This window comes from Orbicella franksi, chromosome 1 (genome assembly GCF_964199315.1).
Source record: "Orbicella franksi chromosome 1, jaOrbFran1.1, whole genome shotgun sequence".
Taxonomy (NCBI): Eukaryota; Metazoa; Cnidaria; class Anthozoa; order Scleractinia; family Merulinidae; genus Orbicella; species Orbicella franksi.
Genome location: NC_138145.1, coordinates 36,692,945 through 36,715,609, shown reverse-complemented (window position 1 = coordinate 36,715,609; position 22,665 = coordinate 36,692,945). Strand labels below are relative to the sequence as shown.

The window sequence follows — 22,665 nt, the reverse complement described above, 5'->3', positions numbered from 1 at the left end:
GAAGCCAACCTAAGCTAATATTTCTCATGAGTATTACTTCAATTGCTGGTTTGCACTGTCAAAAATAAGCCACCACCAACAAAAATCGTCAAAGCAAAGAAGATGATTGCTTTATGAACAACCTTCTGAAGATTTTGATCTCTGCACCACCCTCACCACTTTTGCCACTTTGCTTCTCTCACCATCCTTGCTGCCCTGGCCACCCTGCCCACCGTTGTCACCCTTGCTACCCTTGCCACTCTGGCCAGCTTTGCCACTTCTACCATCCTCGCAGCCCTGGCCACCCTGCCTACCGTTGCCACCCTTGCTACCCTTGCCATCCTGGCCAGCTTTGCCACTTCTGCCATCCTCGCAGTCCTGGCCACCCTGCCTACCGTTGCCACCCTTGCTACCCTTGCCACTCTGGCCAGCTTTGCCACTTCTGCCATCCTCGTCGCCCTGGCTACCCTGCCCACTTTTGTCACCCTTCCTACCTTTGCCACCCTGACCAGCTTTGCCACCCTCACCATCCTCGTCGCCCTGGCTACCCTGCCCACTGTTTCCACCCTTGCTACCCTTGCTACCCTGGCCAGCTTTGCCACTCTTGCCATCTTTGCCACCCTAGACACCTTTTCCACTTTCATAACCTTGGTCACGCTTGCTACTCTTGCCTGCATTTACTAAGTGACCCTCCTTGTTTCATTAGGGGACTCAGTGGATGGAGCTCAAGGGGCATCGACAGATGAAACTGATTACAGTGCCCTGTTTGAAACATCCCGATATGGCTCTAGTTTTGAATCAGATGATGAGGACAACAGATTCCTGGATAGGAAGAGAAACAAAAGCAGTCCAACACATGTGGCACAGGCTGGTAGTCCTGTACACTTTGGCTTGGCACAGGTCTGTAACAGTACGTGTGATGTAACGTTAAAGTATAGGTAAATGAAACTAAAATGAAAGAGTATATTCTGAATAGAAAGAAGTCTATTAGATTTTATTATTTTATTAGATCTTTAGACACTATGAGAACTTAGATTGTTTTAGACCATTTACTGCATAACATGTGTAGTATTCAAAGGGTATGGTTTTTACTGTAATTTGTTCCTTGCTTATCTTGGTAATGTTGTGATTTCTCGTTTTCCCCTCAGGCTCGATTGCTGTCCTATCAACTCACAAAGAAACCCCTTCCTGGCTTAACCAGTATTGAACAACTGGAATTGTTGGCCTTGGCAGATACATTTGCCTCCGCCAAACTAGACTTGGAAGAAAGCCCTGGCTCTATTGAAAGAGGAGTCAAATTTGCAAAGAAAGAGGGTAGGTTATTATATATTGGTCATTTTGATTGTCTGGTTATTGTATTGAAAAGAGATCTCATCTCACCTTTTTCGTGTGCTTATAGTTACATGTACCAGATTGAACTATACACTTCTGGTTAAATACTACAATATAGATAAGTTGATCGAGCTTTGATTGTTTTTCCCCAGATGAAGGTTACAGTAGCATTGGCGGTCTTATGGGAGGTCCCGGTGGGGGAGGGGGTGGGTATGCTACGACAGGGAGTATTGGTGCCACAGCAGGGAGTGGTGGAGATGCTGTTGATGAGTGTGGGCTGCGGTTTTTACTTGCCATGAGACATCATACCTGCCTGATGAGATCGCTTCCTCCTAAACACAGAGCAGTGCTTGAGGAAAAAGTAAGTGAAACTGGCCTTCTACCAACGCTCATCTCGCCTTCTCCGCAACTCACTTCTGTGAAGTGGACGCTAACCTCTTCTAAGCAGACACTCAAACTCCTCAATGGAATCTTACCCCTAAGCAGAGACTCTTTCCCACCAGGCAGTTTACCTTTCTTTAGCAGACATACACCCTGGTAACTGTACACTCACGAAAATGCAAAGCAGACACTCGCATGCCTAACCACACACGTACTATTTTTGAGCAGAGAATTTGCTAGACAGATGGTCGTCTCTTACACTTGTCTGTTGTAAGCGGACTCTTACCATGCTTGAGTGGACATTCACTTCTGCTGAGAGGACAGTCATCTCTCATAAGAAGACACTTGAACATCCCAACAAACACTCACCTTCCTTGAATGGACACTAATCACTCCTAAGCAGACATTCATCTGCCCCAGGAAGACAGTCACCTTCCCTTAGTGGATGCCTCTCTGTCATAAGCAGGCTCCTGTATACCCCACGCAAACACTTGCCTATTCTTAGTGAATGATCGGGACTCCCTCCAAAGCAGACACCTGTACACCTTATACCAAATATGCAGAAACTCTCTCCTCCTTAGCACTCTTATTTTTCCTGTTTGCACACTAACCTTCCCTATGCATACGCATTCAGACATTGTACTTCTACTAAGTATTGTTGCTAAGTGTTGAATTCTTGTAGGGTTTGTCCTCTTCATACTATGGCTGGGCTTTCCATTCTGAATCCGAGGAAGAACTGTTAGCTATGGTTCCTCCAGTGCTGAGAGGTGAAGCCATTTGGTCGGAATTGAGGAAATACGGAATTGGATGGTGGGTCAGAAGTAATGACACACTGAGAAGGCTCATAGAGAAGGTAACTAAATAAAAAGAAGCGGTGACATAATGTTTGCCAGTATACGCACAAACGTGATCTATATGTCATGAATGAAACGGTTAGAAAGCCAATTTTAAAACACATAGCCCTTAACTTGCTTTTCACATTGTTTGCAACAGTTTTATCCCACAAGAAATGGGTGCGGTGAATCAGACTTGCGAACTGCAGTTATACAGCAGCTTTTCGCCTGAAAGTAATTAACGCTTCGTCACTCTTTTTGATTTGAATCTTGTTGAACCTTTTTTTTTTGTGCTGTCTTTTTCCGTAAAACTGCATTCCGATAAGTTCCTAAACAAGTGTGTAGCCTCCTTCTCACAAATTTATTACAATTTGCGATACAACGAGTGCGATTGTCACTAAGGTGAGAACATTGTGACGTTTCAAAAACATGCTGACTTCCCCTCAGTTCAACAACAGTCTATCAGTTTTGCTTACCCAAACGTTCCGGGTTAGACACATGCCATAGTTCTATCACAGGAGCAGGCTTTCAGGTTTTATTTAACGGTTGTGGATATTGTTTCTTTTAGACTGCCAAGGCACAGTTCTCAAAGAAGCAAGAACCCATCGATTGTGCATTGTTTTACTTGGCGATGAAAAAGAAGAATGTCGTCTGTGGATTGTATAGGTTTGTTGTAGTTTCAGTGTAAATTTGTGTCTGTTCTCTCAGTAACTAGTTTATGACACTCGTAGCCAGTGGTAAATTGTTCATCTATCAGTCACTTCTGATATTTTAAGTTTTGCAAGTTCTCTACATGTCAAAGTACTTAGATAGAGCTTTGTTCTTCAATACGTGAAGGTAAGTTGTAACCAATGGATAAGGGGACTATGGTTTCTGTGGTTAAACCCTGTACAGCCCAGAATGTATTAAAGCTTTTCTATTAGCTAGCGCAAACAGCTACTTGAGCCTTCCTAGTATCTATCATTACAAAGCTTTGTGCAAGGATTTGAACCTAAAGCTTTTTTTTATTATTATTATTGGCAGAACTGTTAGAGATACCAAGATGTCCCAGTTTTTTGCTAGGGACTTCACTCAAGACAGATGGCGTAAAGCAGCTCTGAAGAATGCCTACTCTTTGTTAGGCAAACAGAGATTTGATCACGCTGCAGCGTTTTTCCTCCTGGCAGGTTCATTGTGGGATGCAATACAGGTGCTTAAAACCTCTTCTCACTTCGAATAATAATTATACGTCAGGGCCCACTTGTTTGACGTAATATATCAAACATAAGAGATAGTGTTTCATCGGGATATCTCGAAACACCGAGAAGAGAGTTGAAAATAAGACGTGCAGCGGAGTATTTTTGACGAAATTCGTGGTGTTTGGATAGCCGATGAAACACTGTCTTGAGTGTTTGATATATCTTCTCAATCGAAACAAAAACTAAGGAGTAAACGGAGAAGTAAAATTGTCAAAATCTATGCTAATTAAGACCGGGTATCCAAACCTCCTCCACGGTTATTACTTTGTTTGTTTTAACTTGGTGAATTATTAATGAGTTTGAGAATGGAGCCAGGATTCTGGTTGGATGCTTCTGTAAATTGATGTCAACATTTAGGGGAGTAATGATATTTTAAAATTGCATATAAATCGTCAGGGTGTATTTTAAATTTTCCTACTTAATCCCTTACTCAGGTTTGCATTAGCCGACTTCATGATTTTCAACTGGCTATGGTCCTGGCTCGACTGTATGAGGAAGACACTTCAAGGGGACCTCTGTACACCCGCATTTTAAAGGAGTGTCTACTGGGTCAGGGTGATAATGCGCATGAACCAATCCAGGGTAAGGTGTAATAAAAAGCTTCCATGGAACTTAAACCAGACAAAGAGACATCTCTTAAATTACTGAACCTCTTATTGATTGGTCTTTGAAGCATTGATTTCACAGTGGTGTAACTTTGGATAATAGTTATGTTTTTTCGTTGTTTCTGGAATATCTATCACATGCGTTGATTACTATGGTCTGTCTTTAACAATTAGACTATTCCCGCATAGAAAACGAGAGTGAATAATCTAAATTATTGTTTTGTAGACACTCCAGAGGATTACAGCACTAAACCTACAATTTTTGTATTTTTTGAGCCTAAACTGCACAATAATTTTCAGTTTCAATAGCAGCGTGTACACGATCTTTGTTCATCAACGTTTGGAAAACGATGAAAGAAGCAATCAGATTTGCAGATTTCCAAAACTGAACAGCTGAATGGCTACTAAAGGTGTTTTAACTTGTAACCGCAAGAGTCGCGACTTTCAACAAGTAAACACTTATCTTTGAGTCCAACGGCTTAGAAAAAATTGGCATACAAGATATAAAGCTATGAGAGAAATGAGGATAATTCCCGATAAAATCTGAGTAAATGTAACCAAATCATCTCCGTTTGTTATCGAGGTATGTAATGACAACAGCACTATTCATTACCATTTCAGACCCTTTTCTTCGAAGCATTGCATACTGGATCATGAAAGACTACAACCAAGCTCTGGAAACACTGATATTTGAACCAACCACTCACAAATCACAAGAAAGGAAATGCAATCCACTAGCAGCCAGTGGAAATCCTGACATATTCAACTTTTACCTCCATCTGCGCAAGCATCCACTGATTAAAAGAAGACGGTTCATGCATGAACACGACAACAAGAACAAGACGAAATCTGGTGTAAGAAATCTTCCAAGGCAGATGAGAAGTATCACCGAGGAAGAGATCATTGACGAACCTTTAACTCCCATGGAAAGACAACTCTTCTTCAAGACGGCCCATGCACATTTGAACTCGGGGTGCCCTGCTCTAGCTCTGCAGGTGTTAATGGAATTACCGGCGACAGACACATCTGAACGAGATGTGGACAGGCCCACAGAAGATGAATCACTGGTTGAAGAGACCAGTGGGACTGTCGATGATGTGACAGGTGACATGATCAGCACTGGTACACTAAGTGACTTTTCATTCGGTGGTTCATACACAGATGCACTGGCTAATGGCAAAGCTGAAGAGATGGACTGGAGTAAGCCCATCTCATCCAAACTCGGTGGCGATTCCTCAGCTGATTTCGACTGGAGTCAGCCATTGGCCTCTGATCTTGGTGGTGGTGTTGATGATTTTGACTGGTCTAAACCTGTTTCATCAAAGTTGGGTGGTGGTGGATTGGAAGACCTGTCAAATGGTTTTGATTGGAGCCAGCCTGTGTCGGAAAAGCTTGGTGGAATTGGGTTAGATGGAATAAATGGTAGTTACGACATTCATGATGACTCAGAGACTGGAAAAGAGAGCTCAGTTGAAGATACTAATTTGCAAAATAGTGAATCTCGCGTTGCAAAGTCAAAAGAGACACGCCATTTAGATGTTGTTGCCCAGCAGATGAAGTTTTCTGCAATGCTGAAACTGTTGATCAATGAACTGCATGGCTTACCTTCAAGTTGTGAGATTGCTGACGAAGATTTGAGGCCGTTTTTTATAAAGTGGTTAGAAAAAGAACTGGAGATCCTGCACAAGATGTCGGACTATGGAAGTGTGGCGGAGGAGAGCGACGAGGAAGAGGAGGATGCTGTTGAAATCAATGTTGAGTCAGGTAGGGACCAGCTGCAATGAAGGTAACCCAGACTCACGATACTCTGAAGCAAGCGAAGTTATGAATCTTGCTGCATACCCCTCACCACATCAGTTCCCCTGAAATTCTGAGAGTTATGTTACCCTATCGGCTTGTTTGGAATTGGATCACGCTGTAACTCTCTCTCCCCTCCGATCAGTGGAATAACTCACTGGCACACCAGAAAACATATAAGGGGGCGTACGGCTTTTAATTACCTGCATTGTTCATGTCATGGGCTTAGGCTGCCTGTGACTGCACCCCTGTTCTGATGCGTTTTGGTCAGTTGTCAATTCTCAAATAGTTGTTTGAGATTTTGAAAGACACACATAGTTTGATGGTCTTGTTTTGGAAGAACTGTTAAGCTATAGTTTTGCAAGTCTGGAAATTGTTATTCACGTAACTTTGATTGGCATGGCATCAGGCAAACCAGCAAAGTATTGTCAAAAACATTTGTATGAAGTAACACTAAAGTGCATTTAACACAAAGATCTGAAAATGTACTTACTAATGTTTTAAATTCCCTGCTTCACGCTTGCTGTCTGTGTCATTTTATCTCACAGCAGATGAACTACAAGAAGGAAGCACCGGTGATAAAAACTACATTGCTCTGAAAATTGACCGCTCTGCCAAGCACATTCAGTGGCTAAAAAAGAATCAGAAACTACTAACAATCTTGCTGAATTATTGCTCTCTTCATGGAGCCAGTGGTGGAGATCTAGCAGGTAATGTGTTTATCTCTTGTTTGATTCCTTGCATCATGGTTGTACATGCACATTGCCACCTTCCACTCAGGTGTACGGGGTGATAAAATTCTTGTGGCAATGTAACAAACTGTTCTGAGATAGACTAACATCCCAGGTCAAGGAATAGGGTCAAAGGTACCCCCCCCCCCCCAAACTGGCAGAACGTATAGAGTACTGCTGCTCCCCTTACTCCCCCCTGGATGGGATGCTAATCCATTGCAAGTTACCCCCTAGCACTTTGTCCTGTTACCAGATAGCCATTATACTAGTAGGTGGAGAGAGGCACTCTGAGAATTAACTATCTTACCTAAGAACGTGACACAATGACCTCAGCCAGTGCTCGAACCTAGACTATTTGAAGCAGGGTCTAGGATGCTAGCCACTACCAAATGTGTCTGCTCCATCCTAGCCTGATTCTCATACAGGCTGAGGTTGCTCGAGTGAGCGAGTGATCTCTGTCCATACGAGAATCAGCCGAAAGGTATGTCACTGATGGTGTGAAGAGGTAGTGAGAGCGAGCGACTGTAGATATTCAAAGAATCACGCTGCTTCCACCTAGGGATGTAGTAAATACTCCCTTCAGAAGCCAAGTTTTGGTTATTGCAATCTCACCGACTGGAGCGGATTTAACTTATCGTTGACCTTTTTGTAGCAATGAACATGGAACTCCTACTGCTGCTTCATGAGGTTGAACAGATGCATTCACTTGTGTCACCGCTGCACGTGCCCTCAGCAGGACCATCCGTCCCCCCTCTTATCCTGGCGTCAGTGTCGGCTTACTCTTTTCTGGCCAGTCCTCTTGGATTCTTACAGTCCCTCACACGGGATATTCTTAGATTTGTCTTCAGGTGAAAAGAATTTTCCGTTTCCGTAGCAGACTAAGAATGCGTATTGTGTTTCCTCGCTTACGAGGAAAACAATCCAAGGATTTATCCCAACTTGATTAAATTCTTGAGGGTCTGGCGCTTACAGTCACTAAAATTAAATATTGACTGAGTTATTATTCAGAACATAAATTAAAGCAGAGTATAGATTGTTTTATATTAATTTTGACTATGACTTACAAAATCCTGTTTGCATTTATAAACTCACTGCTTTTATTGACTAAGAGATCCTACATGTAAGTGAACTTTTTCTTTCAGTTAAGTGGCATGTCTGAGAACTAGCTAGCTGTGTCTAATCGTATCGACCGCTATAAACATTCAATATGAAACAGTTTTTTAGCTTACCATGAGTATTTTTCTGCACAGTTTGCCTGGTCCGCCATCTCCCAGCCATCCAATTCGTTTAGCCAATGTACTACACAACATGACAGGCACGCTGTCAGACTGTATCTATCAGAGTCTAACAGGCATGACCCAGGAAAAGGGTGCGTTAGGTGGATCTAAAGCTTCTCAGAGGAAAGCGTCACTAGGTCTTTCCACAGGTAACGGGTAACAGACAATAGATTGTTTGACTGAAAGTAGAATGGTATGTACCGTGGAAACAATCGCGGAAGAAATATCTTTTGGAGTATCCTTTGAAATGTTCAAATCTGACTCCAGCTATGAAATTTGACTGCAAGGTTTTAGCAAGGAACAAAATGCAAAAAATATATGCCAGAAAGCCTTAATTTGCAATCTGTGAGCATTATAATGACATGGTCTGATTGACGGAAGGTAGAATTTCTAATAGTTGGCAGACCTCTTACTCTAGAACAAACGTTTTCGTGACTAAAACTGTGACATATTACATTGACGACAACCGACTGTGACATGTCCACATTTGTTAAACAGGGTTACCACAGGTCAGGAAATGGTCAGGGAAAACACTTTTTTAAGGTCTTGAAAAAGTCAGGGAATTTTATTCTAAGCTAGGAAAAACTGACATTTTGAAGAAAAAACAGGGAAAATTGAAGTAATTTAACGCGGCTGATTTAATACCATTGAAAGCTGGAGGAAACTTTGGGGTCATTGTGAACTCAATTATGTTTTTCCTCAATGAAGAAGGAAAATTTGTTGAAAACTTTTCAGTCTTAATGAACGAGTAGAAAGGGCGGTTGTAAGTTCGCGCTAGAAGCCGCTACTACATGTAGATCTGACATTTTGTATTTTTGTTTGGTCAGGGAAATGCTATTTTTATCAGGGAAAAAGTCAGAGAATTTTGAAAAGTGATGTCTGTGTCAACCATGGTAAACCAACAGGTCCTTGAAAAATTGCGAATGTCCATTGTCTCTCATTAGTGAGAAGTCTTGCATTGAGTATTCTATAGTTCCCAGGATTTGAATAGCCAGCTGTCATCAGGAGACGTTTGAAATCGTCATGTTCTCCAGCTACTAATAGAATTGATAATCCTATTACAAATATGTTGATGTTTGCTTTTTAGCCAAAGGTGGCAAAGATGGCAGTGCAACTGATCCAAACAAAGCAGCAAGTCCTGGCAGTTCACCGTCTAAATGGCCAGGAGTCCGTTTGCTGCTCTCTCTGCTAGCCACAGAAAACAAAGACAACAGCACCAAGCTACGAATCATGTTGGGAGAAGCTTGTGTAGCAGTGTACCTTAGTCTTTTAGCCCTTGCTTGGTCCAACTCGCAACCAAATCAACTCTATCGATTAGTTGTTAACTCCCTTAAGGCAGGAATGTGGGGCATGGTGTTTGGAGGAGGCTTACGAAGTGCTCTGCAGCAAAGTGGAGGTGAGTGTAGTTTCTATCTAATGGCAGCTGCATGTTGTATCTTAAACAGATCCTTTGTAGCATACATGTCTACAGAACATAATTTAAGCGTAACTTTACTTACCTAATTTTGCTTAGGTTTAGATGACCGCAGATCCTTGAAGTAAACATTCTGAAAATACAGTGGTGGTTTCTTTTTCAAGTTTATATGTTGTAAATGGTAAACAAATACGCTTAATGAGTGCGAAATTCATCAACATGAAACTTGTTTGGCGGGGAAAATTGAATTTGTGAATACCGTATCTTTCACGCGTGTAAACTGAATTAGTTTACGCATAGGTTGCAACTTTAGAAACAGATAATGTATGGTGTGTGACATAGCTCGTGAAGTTGCCCTTTCGAGCTCCAAAGCGTACTTAAATTAAAATGACACAAGTTCTTGTTGGGAGTAAAACAACTTTGCGTTGCCTTTTCCATTGGCAGTGTTGTAAAACAATTCAGAGGCTTGGTTAGAGTTGTTTTTAATTGCTCTTCGAGCAACTCTCGCGCTTCTTCGTACGCTCTCAATGTATCATAAATCCATGATGCACAGCTAAATGCATTACCTAATTGTTGTTTGCTAGCCATGCAAAAAGCACTTGTACATTTGCTTTATTTAATATATAAGAAAGTGGGTATAAATGCGACGTACAATCAGTTTGTAATAACGATTTTTACTTTTCAGTTTATGAGCCTCTGAACATGCCGCTCATTTTCGATCGATTTTGGCCGATTTGGGGTATCAAAAAGGGAAAAAAATTGCGTAAAAAAATAATAATTGATTTATCGAACTTAAAACAATGTTTTGATAACTAGTCCATGTAGAGCTTCATTCTGGGCGAGTTTGAAGAAATTCCATTTTTTTTCGCTCTTTCCAGGTCTAGTTGATATTTAGGCTTAAAGCTGCTCTTATTAAGGTCAGGTCGCGTCGCAGCAACACTGTAAATCACTCTTGACTCAAACTTGGTAATTTCTTGCAGGAAGTGGGACTGATAGCAAAAAGAAGCCAAGACCTCCTACCCCCGGAAATCCTGATGGGCGTGGAAGAGGTGACAAGTATTGGCAAGGTGCGCGACAGCGATGGAACTTCAAGCTGTTAGGACAAAGTTTAACAGAAACAATGTCCCAGTGGCTCACATCAGATGTCAAACCTGTTTATATTGAACAATTTATTCCACCAAGAAGTACTCTAATGGAGTACTTCATCAGCAAGGTACAGGCCAGAAGTTAGGTTTGGAATGAAGGCCCGCATTAGTCTTAGCCACCAACATGGCTCTTATCAAACAAGCAACTCACTGCTTGTGAAATTGTTAGACGAACGCGCTTCTCTAGAAGGGAACGTCATGTTTTAACACTATTATTTAATCATCTATTTGAAGTTTATGCAATCTAAAAACGATTTCATAAGTATAAAATGAAAGGTCCTATGGAAACTGTATGGATTTGTCTTTTTCTTTTCAAGATCTGTATGAAAACAAAGGTTGGGGAATCAGTGGATTTGAAGTGAATGAAGTAGATGTTGTTAGTGAACCATTGATAAATGGACAACAAAACAGATTACTCCCAACCCGAAGAGAAACTGCCTTTTGTGTTTCTTTTTTTGTTCTCCCATTAACTTGGCGTGGTGTGTCACATGACACACGTGTGACACGTGTGACAAACGTGGCACACGTGACACATGTGACAAACGTGACACATGTAACACATGTGCCATGCTCAGCACTTACCTGTCCTTGACCTAGAACTTCGTAAAGGATCATATTGGTTCTGTTCTGGTTCTGTTTTATCTTTCAGCCACAACGTGTGGAAGAGAAAGGAGCGAAGAATTATGATTCTGAAGATGATGCCAGTGACTCTGAGGATGACGATGATGAAATCTTTGAAAGTGACACTGAGAGCGATCATGACTATTTCTCGTCGAAAAGAAGGAAGAAAACTGAACCTAAAAATCATTTGGACCACGAGTCCTACAGCTGGTGCCTCATGAACTACACCATAGGCAAGCTGGTGCTTCATAACCTGCAGGCATTCCTTCCTGATGTGGGATTTGAGCTAACAGGTTTGTTTTCATGGCCAAACATTAGAACACGTCTACTTTACAATTTCAACTTACATGTATTTTGTGTACTGAACAAGGTTTTCCAGCCACTGTATGGAGAATCGAGTGTTGTATGCCTTGCAAACACCACACAGCGGAGGGCAGGCAGTTGTACGTTGCAAGAAATCGCAAAGAGATAATGAGAGAATGTTGGCAGAACGACGTCTTAAAAACGTTTCAACCATACCCTCGTTTAGCCTCATTTCGTTGGTCAATCCTGTATGAAAGACATGAAATCATTGTTTTTTCCTTTGATTCATGCCTTGCGCTTGGGCCAACAAAACTTGACCTTCATCTTACCGTATCACATTCTTCACTAATGGGAAATATGTATTTTCACCAAAAGGAATCTGCCTAATTGTTTTCATTTTCGCTATTGAATTAATCTGTTACTGTGCGAGTGTAAAACTTTTGCTTCTTGTTCCAGATCTACCATCTCTATCACCTCAACTACATGCAGCTCTCAAGACGGTTGAACGTTGGACTCAAACCTTCCATGACAAACTTGAGAGTTTCCAAGGGCCTCCACCAGACTTCATCTCACAGTTCCCTGTCAGCCAAGATGGATTCCCTAGAGGTGGACGAGCACTTATGAGATATAAAGCATTGATGGATCCACAAAATACTCCTTTTAGGTAATTAGGAGTGACTCAAGTTTAGAAACAGCTCTTGCTTGTGTTTAACACCTGAAAAAAAAGTCAAAGCTTTTAATAGTGGCTGCAGTGGTACTAATGTTCTCTACTGTATCCACGTTTGGCTTTCATGTTACTTGCAGCATTGCTTATCTTACAAGTAATGGAGTTTCCTTGCCTTAAAAGAACTGAAACTTAAGATTCACCGTTGGATTGTTGAATTGTTGATTCTGATTCATCTTAAAGATATGGCTCTGTCATTTCTTGTTTTTATAACTTTTTAAAAGGTTTGTTGAATTTCATAATAGCACCGATTTTTCCATGCTGTTTTTGTTTTTCAACAAACAAACAAACAAACAAACAAACAAACTAACAAACAAACAAACAAACAGTGTTGGAAGATGTCAGCTTTGCTTAGATGGTGACTGATGTGTTATTATACTAGATCTACTCGCAACTCTGCAGAGCCTGTAAAACGTTTGTGGCGTACCTTGGTACACCAGGAAGCAATTCAGGAAATCTTCATACAGAATATCTTCAAGAGAGAAATGGAAACTTCACAGGAGGTACTTTTTATGAACCGTTTTTCCTGATGTTTGTGGGTGATGTGTGTGTTAAATTGGGTGGTAGATATGAGTGTTATGACCCTTGTTGCGGTAGTTGTTTGTGTTTCGGTCGTTAAGTAAGCTTGAACAGCCACGACAACAACCAGTTACTACAAGAGCCATTAAGACCACAGCACCCACAACAAGCGCAATGATTAGAACACCCACAACAACCATAGCAACCACCACAAGAAACAGAACGACCACAACACCATCAAATGCCGCAACACATTCAAAAGCCACAACACCCTTAATGGCTATAGCACCACAGACACAACGAACACAACATCCATCACAATAAAGACAACGACCACAACACGGTTAATGGCTACCACATCCTTAACGACTATAGCACTAATAACAGCCCCAGCAACCACAATGGCCAAAACACCCACAACGACCATGACAACGACCACAACAAGGCCAAAGGCCACAACACCCTTAACGGCTACAGCATCAACAATAGTCACAACAAACACAACAACTATGACAACCACCACAATGAACAAAACGACCACAACACTGTCAAAGGCCACAACACCCTTAACGGATATAGCATCAACAATAGTCACAACAAACACAACGACTTAACAACCACCACAATGAACAAAACGACCACAGCACTGTCAAAGGCCACAACACCCTTAACGGATATAGCATCAACAATAGTCACAACAAACACAACGACTTAACAACCACCACAATGAACAAAACGACCACAGCAATGCCAAAGGCCACAACACCCTTAACGGATATAGCATCAACAACAGTCACAACAAACGCAATGACCTTAACACAAACAGCACTAACAACAGCGGCATCACCACAGTGATCACAGTGACTGCAAGACATATTACTGTAAACGACCACAACAATCACAAAGGCCATAGACCACTGGGGGCCATTGGACCATTGTGGACCAATCAGTGGTCACAACATGCACAAGAAACAGTGACGACAACACCCGCTACATCCACAACACCATCAAAGACAACACAACCGTAATATACACAACGAACATTGGACACAACACCTAGAACAACCACATCAGTCACAAAAGCAAAAACATTCACAGCACTAACGACACTGGAACACTCACAATAACTGTACCGACTGCAAGTGTCACAACAGCTGCGACACCCAAACATCATGATTTCTTTTTGCTCCAGGTCGATCGACTGGACGCTGTCGTTGATGTAAAGCCGGTGAAAGTTCTGTACAAAGACCCCGAGGGTATCAATACATTTTGTATCAATAAGGTAAACTCTATCTCGAGTAACGTTAACAAAAAGATCACTTCTGTCTACCTATAGCTCTGTCCTCACCATATATGTAAGGCGGCTTGAAATCTGCAGTCTTATGACGTAACCTTACCGAGATCCGTGTAGTGTTTATGATTGGTTGTTGCTAGGATACATCTTTTCGCGTGCACGTAGCAACTAATCAGAACTCTACACGTATCTCTGTTAGCTTGCGACATCATTGTTGAAGTTTTGTTCAATGCTCAGATATCTTTGTAGTCTACACAGTCAGTTCGAGGCTGTCTTTATTTTGCCTGTGCTTTCAATAGGTCTGTTTTTTATAGGAGAAATTGTGTTGACAAAAAACATCTTGTGTAGAGTTATAAAAATGAGACTCTAATGACACTGGAGGCAAATTGATGTTGCCTTTTTTTTTTTCATTGTTTTATCATCTCAGGCAAACCCAAACTTTATTGCAGTAGGAAGTCTTAAGGATGTAGAGGAAGTGGATATTTCTCGTGTGTTAAGCCCTGAGCCTCTACTATGGGCTGATGATGAAGCTGAGCGTGAGTTGACTGACGCTCAGAGAAGAAGGTACTGTCTCTTAATTTTGATAAGTAAGTAAGTAAAACGTTTATGTAAGTGTCTATGTGTTAAGCCTTGATAGACTAATTGGGTACACTAATAAAATAGCAACACTAATTGACATACGGTATTCATAAAATTTGAATATTTATAGGAAAATGATAACAACTTTATGAGTATGAGAGATCCTATATATGTTAGCTTATGTACAAGATAAAATTGTAAAAATTAAAATAATTCTATTGGCTACAAAGATTACAGCAATTGCTGTTGTTAGTTGAAATGTCGGCAAGGTTCAGTTTTCTTATTTTTTTTTAATGTTTCTTTATTACGGCGCTTTTCAATCGAGTGGGCACTCTAAAGTTCAAAACGGAACTAAAGGTTGCTTTTCACACCAAATGGACCCTGGAAAATCGAAATGTGCTATTAGTAATTGCAACTCACAAACGTTGCCTTTTAACCTGTTGAAGCGAACTACTCTGCTTTACGGTCGACAGGTCGGGTCAAGTAATTGATGGCAGTGTAATTCCTTCCGTTAGGTGAGTTCTAAACGTCAGAGTTCATGTGTTCTTGAAGGCGCAGTATAGCGTAACACGTAATTGTTCTGAAAAGCGCTGAGATGAAGTTCTTTTTTTTGTAAAACTTTGCTAGTACCGAGTCACCACTAGAGTCTGTGTAATCAGCCACCCACATTGATTCTGAAAATGTCTTGATTGCTGTTGCCTTTCAGAGTTCCTCATTTGCGCTGTATCTGATTAGACTACTACTCAAAAAACAACCTGTTTTCTCAGTATTTTAAAATTGATACAGGGTACGAAAGCAAAAGAACTAAAAACTGCACATTGTCTCTTCAAACAGTTGACGCATTCCTGCTGGTAAAAAAAAGCAAACAAAAACCTGTCATGCATGTATACTTTATAGAACTTTGTTACTGTGTCTACCTTTTTATTCACAGAGATGAGTGGTACTTTAGAGCTAACTTTATGGTCATTGTTTGCATTTCCTTTCAGTGACGAGCCAGATTTCAATCAATCTGGTAGCATTAGTCCTCAGAAGGCGACACCCGGAGGACAATCTCTTCATTCCGGCAAAGTGGTATTGTCATTTACTATGCCAGGAATTTCACACGCTTTTAGTCTGAAATGTCAGTCATCTCCCGCCCTTAGCCTAATAGAGCGTTTTCAGTCACGTGACCAGCAGACATGCAAATTTATTGGAACAAAAGAAGCTGTTTACATAGGAAAAGAGTTGAACTCCCAAAGGATTGGTTTGGTACACCAACATGGCCGCCTTTTCATTGTTTGGGAACACCAATATGGCTGTCGTGTCGTCATGTGAAAACGCTCTTTTGGGAGTTTGAGAAAACCACGACGTCAAGGGCAACGGGAACTTCGTTAAACAAAAGGTTTAATGAGCAGAACAATGGCTGTGCACGTGCGTTATAATTCTTGATACATTTCTTTGCTGTCCTCTGCAAAACAACAACGTGAAATGACCAAATTCTGCGTTGTCCAGAGGACGTGAACCACGGCGACTAATTTCTCTATTTTTATTCAAATGTTTCGCCCAGTCCCAAATTTCGTGATAGTTTTGACACTAAAAAACAAAGGAAAATGACTTTAAAGTATCGAGAGATTCGTAGGTAAAATATAAAATCATTTTTTTAATCGACGTTGTCCCCGGCGTCGCGCCCTGGTTTCTTAAACTCCCTAATACCCGGGCGAGGGAGCGCTTTATCCTATCCTAAATTCTATGATGGTTGGTTAATTATTTGCCAAGCAATTTTGTGATGTGACTGTTGCTTTGTTGTGAACTAACCGTGTAAAACTGTGTTGAAAGAATACTTTTATAGGTTACATAGTAGCTTCAGTAATATGGTACATGTATCAACAAATGTTGATAAATATATTTGCCCGTGTATCATAGGCTTAAAAATTTTGAAACAAGATTAAAAAAGGTCGCAAAGGTGTGAATGTTTCTGCCAAAATGCAATTTTGTGGCTGTTTTAATTTCTGAAGGGCAATCCATCGGCAGACTTGTTACCGTACACGTCTTAGTATAAAATGGACCATTTTTCCTCACAATGATACATTTACTGTACCTATCTTCATCGCAGCTTTTCAGAAGATCTGTTCATGGGGTCAAACGCATGGATTCACATCCTCATCTTCCTTACTGTAAGTATAGTGCGTGACTGTCATCATTTGCTATCGCTGTTCCAGAATGTGTGGCTAATGTATTTCATTTGTTATTAATTATACAGACATCTCGGGTTCACAAGATGGAAGTATTCGCATGTGGGAGTTCGGTCATGCCGGAGAAATCACATCACATCGCACATCTGGATCATATCAAAGAGTGACTAGGACACGGTTTAGCCCTCATGGAAACAAGGTACATCTACAGCAATAGCAGAGAGTACAGATAGTTTATTGCAGTGTTTCCCTAGCTTTGTTCTCATTAATATTACAGTCGAGCCTCTCCACAACGGCCACCTTGAGGACAGAGGAAAGTGGCTGTTGTAGAGGGGTGGTCGTTATGGGGAGGTAGGGATGTAATATGACAATTATATTTTGTGGGTTCAACACTTTTTGTCTTTAAAAATGCGTATTGTAGCGTGTAAACACGTAACACAATCAAAATATATCGATGCTGAAACAAAAACCAACGACGTGCGGTATGGTTCAATTTTTGTCACCTTTTACAATAAAAAAATGCGGTTTTGAATGCGTTGTTCGTCAGTCGATTAATTGACCGTTGGCGAAAGGTTATTTTGGCAGTGGAGACACGCTTAAGTGGCCGTTTCCCTTGTGGAGAGGTGGCCGTTGTTGAAAGGTTAAAATAGAAGTGAATGTGACTAATGTGAATGTGACTATCCGCGGCTGTTGTAGAGAAGGGGCCATTAGTGGAGATTAGACTGTAATTAGTTCAAATAACATCCAGGAAACAAACCAGGGCCTTCAAATAATAGCTGTTATTGTTATCAGCGGCTTGACAAACAAACGAGGCGAAAGGGTCAATTCTGCATTGTATTGACCCTTTCGCCTCGTTTGCATGCCTTTTTTAAAACAAAAGAATATTTTATGCGTTGAGGATGTCATGTCCTTGGACAGAGAGAGACATGCTAGTTTTTACTCTTCGAGCACCTTAAACTGATCTCAGTGTTACTAAAAGACATTAAACGGCATAAGAATTAGCAGTCTTAATTACCTTGCCCTTAATTTGGATGGGAAGGTTAAGCGATCCGGTAAACGGTGCATTACAGCCGGGTCAATGTAGGGCAGATTTCCCAGGCATTGTGGAAGAAACGTTGAAAGTCTTTACAGGAATGGCATTCATAACATTAGTACCTCATGCTGGTGTTGCTATAATGTTGATTGTGCATTTTTAGGTTGGAATATCAGATGCTAGTGGTCAGCTTCTGTTGTGGCAAGTCAGTAGTACTAGTACTGCTTCAGAGCCATTCCAGGTGAGGAGGACCTTGACATGAATCACAGTGAATATATATCGTATTTAAGGGTTTAGTAGTAAAACTGTACAGCGTGTTTCACTCGTCATTAGTCACTTTAGTGTGGCCCCAATGATGTCTTTTCACAGAGGGTTCCACTCTAGTAAATATGTCCATTTTTTTGAAGATAATTCAGTGTTATAAAAATGAAGTGTTTGAGCTATGCGTAATTTGGTTTGGAAGTAAGTTCCAATTTCTTTAAAATGTTACTGTCAGTAATTGCATGCACTTCTATTTCATAATCAGACCCTGAAATGCCACAACAAACAAACAAGCGACTTTGCGTTTGTTGGCTCGTCAAGTTTTATAGCAACGGCAGGGCACTCTTCAGATGGAAGGTAAACTAACTTTTAGGTTATTTTCAAGTTTTCTCTATAATTACAGAGTAAAATATTTAATTTTGACCACTTTCATTAGCTCGGAAGGTAGATTTTTCTGAAAAGATCGGATTTGTCTAGAGAAAGAACATTCGGCGGCATCGATGTTATTGTTAAGCAAATGGTTAAACGCATATCAACTGAGCTATGCTTGTGTGATAGCCAGTTTTTGTGTGATCGTCAAATGATAAATTAAAACACTTTGTTTGAGCTGGAAAATTTTTCGATCTCATTTACTCTGAGCGTAGCTACACTAGATCTGTACATGATGGCCTTGGCAGCATTCCTATTCAGTTAATAACCATTTTATCTTCTGTTATCAGTTTCTTGTCAGTTTCCACAGTTGAGCGAGGTTATCGTTTCAGCTAACACAGTTCTCTATGAAATTGAAACTCATAATGTTAGGGGCTGCTTCTTAATATCCACTAGGGTCATTTTGTGATTAACTGATTGAGATCTTTACCTAAATGATTTGATTATTTTCTGCTTTTTACTTTTCTCCTTTAGCAATGTATGTCTTTGGGACACCTTAGTTCCTCAACACAGTTCACTCGTACACGGTAAGGTATTTTTCAGTTACGAGCACTGATTTTCATTCTCAGATTAATAAGTTTAACAACAACAACCATTTATTTGTACTCACAATTTATAAAATAATTACAATAAACATTAAATTAGTATAGAGTACTGCCTGCCCAAAATAACCATAAGGGCTAAAAAGAATGGGCAGACATTAAGTTACATAGATTATTTATACAGTTATCGGTCGGTAACGCACCTACACACACACACACAAATACAAAGATACAAACAGAATGGAAACTTACAGCGGAACAGAATATATCCTTATGAATTAATTAAAATAATTGTAATATTTAATATGAATCAATAAAGTGTTTTTTTAATTTCTTCTTTAATTGAAAATCAAGTAATTTTTTGTCAGACTCATCAAGAGAATTCCAGATTTTAGGTCCCTGATATCTAATGTTGAAGATCCCGAAATTAGTTCTGGTTTTGGGCAATGAATAGGATTGTTTGGAAGCAAGTCTCGTATTATAGGCATGAATTTCATTAACTGTAGTAAAATAATGATTTAAAGCAGATGGCAATTTTTTATGATGGAATTTATGCCTAAGTGCTTTGAGCTTGCACTAGTTTAAAGGAAATCTTGTATTCTTTCCTGAGAATTCTCCATTCCTAACATCTCAAACTTGGAGTTTGAATTTTGGTGGACAATGGCGCGGCGTCACTTTCCTTTTATGACTATTTCAATTGCCTGTAGCCTTAAGGCTCATTTGTTATTATTACAAAGGTTTGAAAGAACCGACGTTTAGCTAATTTCCGAGCGCGAGATTCAAAACCGTCGTTGATGACTTCAGACTAGCTTATGACATAATCAACCCTTCTGAGGGTGGGCAAAGGGAATAGTAGGCTGGATCAACGACAGATTTACCGGGGGACGGACGGGGAGATTTTGTTACACGGAGTTATGAGTTCAATCAGATAGAAGACCAATTTGTGTTCTTCCAAACTTTTTGAGGGAAACAGCTGTTTCTTTAGAAATATTGAAGGATTTCAAACGAAGTATGAAGGATTTCAGGAACCTGCTTTTTGTAGTAACAAGGAATTGTTTTTGTTTCTTTTTCTTCAGCATTTATTTGTCATGAGAATGGAGCACCTTGTCTTGCCTATGTTCCTGGTCAACAGCTTCTCATTTCAGGAGGGCGGAAAGGAAATATTTGTATCCTTGAATACTATACTTAATAGTCGCATTCGGTATTTTTTCATCCCGTGGGTGGGGTGGGTGAAGTAAGACCTATAATACGGATGGATAGGGTGGGTAAAGTGAGTTTCAACCTCGTAGACAAGGGCGTAGTTAGGTGTATTTCAACAGCAACAAGAATTTTTATAAGCAATAAAATCTTCGTTAAAAATCCAACTCTCAAACAGCTACAGTTTCAGGTCGGAAGTGGCGCGGGGGGAGACTGAATAGAGCCTAAGATACAACATACGTTTATCAGTATGGAGAAAGATAATAAGACCAAAACAAACAAAATCACGAAAAGTACTTTAGAAATAGAAAGACTGGCAAGATGTTCCTAATCCTCTCAGCTCAGAGTAGCGGATTACTTTCTCGGAAGGTATTTTTTGTCTCTATATACTAAATTTCGTTTGTCTTTGCATTTGCCGCGAAGATGCAATAAACACTGGATCTAATGTTACCAACAGGCTCGTTCTACGTCCTTAACTGATGTAAGGTATATTTGATCTCCGGCAACGCCAACTGCGACACACATTTTTGGCCCATGACGCTCCAGTAAAGAGCATTGTTGTAGATGAAAACGAGGAATTCTTCATTTCTGGCTCTGAAGATGGCGATATTAAGGTACGTACAAACTTGGTTATTCGCTGCAAACTTATTAAGCTCCAGAATTAAAACTGAGAATGCTTAGCACACCAGCGTAGAAAATCTTACAGAAAGCAATCTTTTAATACTCTTGAAGTAAGTCTTTCCAAAGCTCTTAAGTTGTGAGACGTTTTGAAATAGAAACACACGTATGCATTTGTGTTGGATGAGCAAACGAAGTGGCGAGTTTAATCGCAAATACATATATACGCGCTGGTTGACAATTACGAGGGCTTTTCAATTCTGCAAGCTCGTTCAGGCAAAGATAAAAACACAGATTCCCGGTGCTTGGATTGAAAAAAACGGCTAACTTGCGATCAGCATGCGATCTTGCATACAAGTTTGATGTTGTTCGCATCAAACACTATTCACCGCAAATTAACTTGTGAAAATTATGGCCGAACGAGTTCGCAAAACGAAGAAGTTTCTAGCTTCTAGCTTCGTTTGGCCAGGGTTATAGACTCTCGCAAAGTTTTAAACAATGTATCTTGCTTGGGATGTAACTCAGCAAAAACTACGGTAAATGTAAAGCACTTTGAACTGAATTCTGGAATTCGTCATTGTAGGTTCAATCTGTTCTCGTCTAACCTTGGTGGCACAAGTGAAGATAAATCAAAAGATATTTCGTCTTGCTTCGTGTGGTTTTCGTTTCCTTTAGTAACAAACTTCACCTCCCAAATACAGTTTAGAAGTGCTACTTTAAAACCCGTTGGTTTTTCCATTTTTTTTTCTTGGTTTTATTGGTGGAAAATGGTATTTGTTTTTGTTTCAATTTTAGGTCTGGGGCTTATCTGTTCACGAAGAATTAGAGTGTTATCCAAAAGAACACGGTAAAGGAGCTTACCTCCTCAAGTACGGCACACAGGGCGTGGCACTTATGAACCTGCACAATGGTCAGTTGTTCTCTTGTGGAGGCGATGGCACTGTCAAGTGGAGACAACTGTCTGTGAGAGAAACTATTGTCAACACCAAGCTGCCCTGAGTCTGGTTTCATTAGCTAACCGCGATCCAACGGTTTTACTGAGTTAAATGGGAAGTACCGCGTTAGAGCAGGAATCTTCAAATTGCAGTAACGTGGAAGCATAGTGGCTTTGACGGCATTGAAATTGTTGGTAGGCGATACGAAGACTGAAGGCGGAGCTAGTGTGCCTGTTTTTCCTTCGACTGCCGGGGCGGCGTCCACCTTTTCGAAATCCTCAGTCGCCTCAAAACAAAGCAGTGACGTTCAATTTCCAAAAATCCAACAAAGACATTGCGATCTAAACCAAACTACAGGATTCGAAGGAACTGAAATATATTTACACAGAATCACAAACAATACTTTCCGAGTAGGGGCAAAAGCTCCTTAGCTAATTAGTGTTATATCAAATTAAGAAATAAATAACGTGGAAACAACTTCCACCTTTGCTTTTATATTGTAACAAAGTTGAGTTGTTTTTGTATTTTCGTTGTGTGAGGAGAACTTGGTATAGCATTTGGTACATAGTCGAAGACAAAGAATAGATCTTGTGTAGATATTAGAATATTATAAATCCACGTTAGCTATTTATAATGTTTTATAACAAAATCTCCTTGCAGTTTATTTGAAAAGATAGCAGATTACGTAAAATTGTGTTTGTCTTGAA

General features: G+C 40.4%; 1 protein-coding gene across 3 annotated transcripts in view; it reads left to right on the top strand.

The window, feature by feature from the left end:
- The window catches only part of LOC145479940 (dmX-like protein 2), a 34,579-nt gene extending 11,914 nt beyond the window's left edge, over positions 1 to 22,665 (top strand). Inside the window, exons 12-40 of one of the 3 annotated variants that reach the window (XM_081458422.1) lie at positions 686 to 879; positions 1,128 to 1,293; positions 1,464 to 1,672; positions 2,375 to 2,545; positions 3,094 to 3,191; positions 3,549 to 3,714; positions 4,198 to 4,345; positions 4,990 to 6,132; positions 6,717 to 6,875; positions 7,549 to 7,744; positions 8,147 to 8,322; positions 9,001 to 9,078; positions 9,261 to 9,569; positions 10,568 to 10,800; positions 11,382 to 11,646; positions 12,113 to 12,320; positions 12,763 to 12,883; positions 14,092 to 14,181; positions 14,621 to 14,757; positions 15,246 to 15,287; positions 15,759 to 15,843; positions 16,865 to 16,925; positions 17,012 to 17,142; positions 18,140 to 18,217; positions 18,503 to 18,594; positions 19,141 to 19,193; positions 20,285 to 20,374; positions 20,892 to 21,019; positions 21,819 to 22,665. In XM_081458422.1, the coding sequence (XP_081314548.1) occupies positions 686 to 879; positions 1,128 to 1,293; positions 1,464 to 1,672; positions 2,375 to 2,545; positions 3,094 to 3,191; positions 3,549 to 3,714; positions 4,198 to 4,345; positions 4,990 to 6,132; positions 6,717 to 6,875; positions 7,549 to 7,744; positions 8,147 to 8,322; positions 9,001 to 9,078; positions 9,261 to 9,569; positions 10,568 to 10,800; positions 11,382 to 11,646; positions 12,113 to 12,320; positions 12,763 to 12,883; positions 14,092 to 14,181; positions 14,621 to 14,757; positions 15,246 to 15,287; positions 15,759 to 15,843; positions 16,865 to 16,925; positions 17,012 to 17,142; positions 18,140 to 18,217; positions 18,503 to 18,594; positions 19,141 to 19,193; positions 20,285 to 20,374; positions 20,892 to 21,019; positions 21,819 to 22,022 (5,231 nt within the window). In that variant the 3' untranslated portion in view covers positions 22,023 to 22,665. Of the gene's footprint in view, positions 1 to 685; positions 880 to 1,127; positions 1,294 to 1,463; positions 1,673 to 2,374; positions 2,546 to 3,093; positions 3,192 to 3,548; positions 3,715 to 4,197; positions 4,346 to 4,989; positions 6,133 to 6,713; positions 6,876 to 7,548; positions 7,745 to 8,146; positions 8,323 to 9,000; positions 9,079 to 9,260; positions 9,570 to 10,567; positions 10,801 to 11,381; positions 11,647 to 12,112; positions 12,321 to 12,762; positions 12,884 to 14,091; positions 14,182 to 14,620; positions 14,758 to 15,245; positions 15,288 to 15,758; positions 15,844 to 16,864; positions 16,926 to 17,011; positions 17,143 to 18,139; positions 18,218 to 18,502; positions 18,595 to 19,140; positions 19,194 to 20,284; positions 20,375 to 20,891; positions 21,020 to 21,818 lie in introns of all 3 variants that reach the window. The other 2 variants (XM_081458420.1, XM_081458430.1) reach the window with 2 other exon arrangements.